The 1146-nt window shown below is 55.5% G+C and overlaps 1 protein-coding gene across 1 annotated transcript in view; it reads left to right on the top strand.

Annotated features, from left to right (window-relative positions):
- The first annotated feature begins 252 nt into the window (after window positions 1–252).
- ARL15 (ADP-ribosylation factor-like 15) overlaps window positions 253–1146 on the top strand; it is a 28623-nt gene continuing 27729 nt past the window's right edge. Inside the window, exons 1-2 of the mRNA XM_014530818.1 lie at window positions 253–273; window positions 557–683. Of these exons, the coding sequence (XP_014386304.1) occupies window positions 253–273; window positions 557–683 (148 nt within the window). The remainder of the gene's footprint in view (window positions 274–556; window positions 684–1146) is intronic.

The raw sequence follows: 1146 nt of genomic DNA, 5'->3' as shown, positions 1-1146 counted from the left end.
CAAATGACTGAACAAGCAGGTTGCATGGGGCAACCAGGCTGGCAGGGGGGTTAGTAAGGGATGACCAAATGACCGAACAGCAGGCTGTGTGGGGCGACCAGGCCGGCAGGGAGGGGGCAGTAGGGGGCGACCTGGCCAGCAGGGGAGGGCAGTTAGGGGCAATCAAGCCGGCACGGAGAGGCAGTGAGGGGTGATCAGGCCAGCACGGGGGTGCAGTTAGGGGCGACCAGGCAGGCAGGCAGGTGAGCGATTATGAGCGAGCAGTCTAGGATTGTGAGAGGGATGTCCAACTGCCGGTTGGGGCCTAAACCGGCAGTCGGACATCCCCTGAGGGGTCCCGGATTGGAGAGGGTGTAGGTTGGGCTGAGGGGACCCCTCTCCCCATGCACAAATTTCATGCACCGGGCCTCTAGTCCTATTTAATAAAAGGCTAATATGCAAATCAACGGAATGACCGAATGAACAGCAGGACGACTGGTCGCTGTGGTGTGCACTGACCACCCGGGGGAAGACACAATGCAGGAGCTGCCCCCTGGTGGTCAGTGCACTCCCACAGGGGGAGCACCGCTCATCCAGTAGCCGGGCTCACGCTGGCGAGTGCAGCGGCGGTGGCGGAATCGTAGGTTTTAGTATAAAGGCAGTGCCCTTCCAGAACGCCGTCTTGAATGTGAAGGAGCTCGGAGGTACAGCATTTCCAGTGTTTCTGTGTCTCCCCTAACTCCCCTCACTCGGTGTTAAGGTGGTCCCTGTGGTTAAAACCTGCTGATTCCTTCTGCTCATAGGTGATCCTTTTACCTTTGCTCTTGAGCATGCATTTCCCAGAAACATCTCCTCGCTATGTGTGTCTGCAAGGCTGACATGCGTTCTAAAGAATATAAACTCTTTCCCTTTGTATGAATTCAAGAACTGTACTGCGAGTGCCATTTCAGAAACTGTGCTCTTTCGTTTTACTTACTAAAAAATGTATTGTTGCCCTAGCTGCTTTGGCTCAGTGGACAGAGCGTTGGTCTGCGGACTGAAGGGTCCTGGGTTCAATTCCAGTCAGGGGCACATGCCCGGGTTGCGGGCTCCATCCCTAGTAGGGGGCGTGCAGGAGGCAGCCGATCAGTGATTCTCTCTCATCATTGATGTTTCTATCTCTCTCTC

This window comes from Myotis brandtii, unplaced genomic scaffold (genome assembly GCF_000412655.1).
Source record: "Myotis brandtii unplaced genomic scaffold, ASM41265v1 scaffold1185, whole genome shotgun sequence".
NCBI classification, from domain to species: Eukaryota; Metazoa; Chordata; class Mammalia; order Chiroptera; family Vespertilionidae; genus Myotis; species Myotis brandtii.
This window is presented reverse-complemented; position numbering and strand designations above follow the sequence as displayed.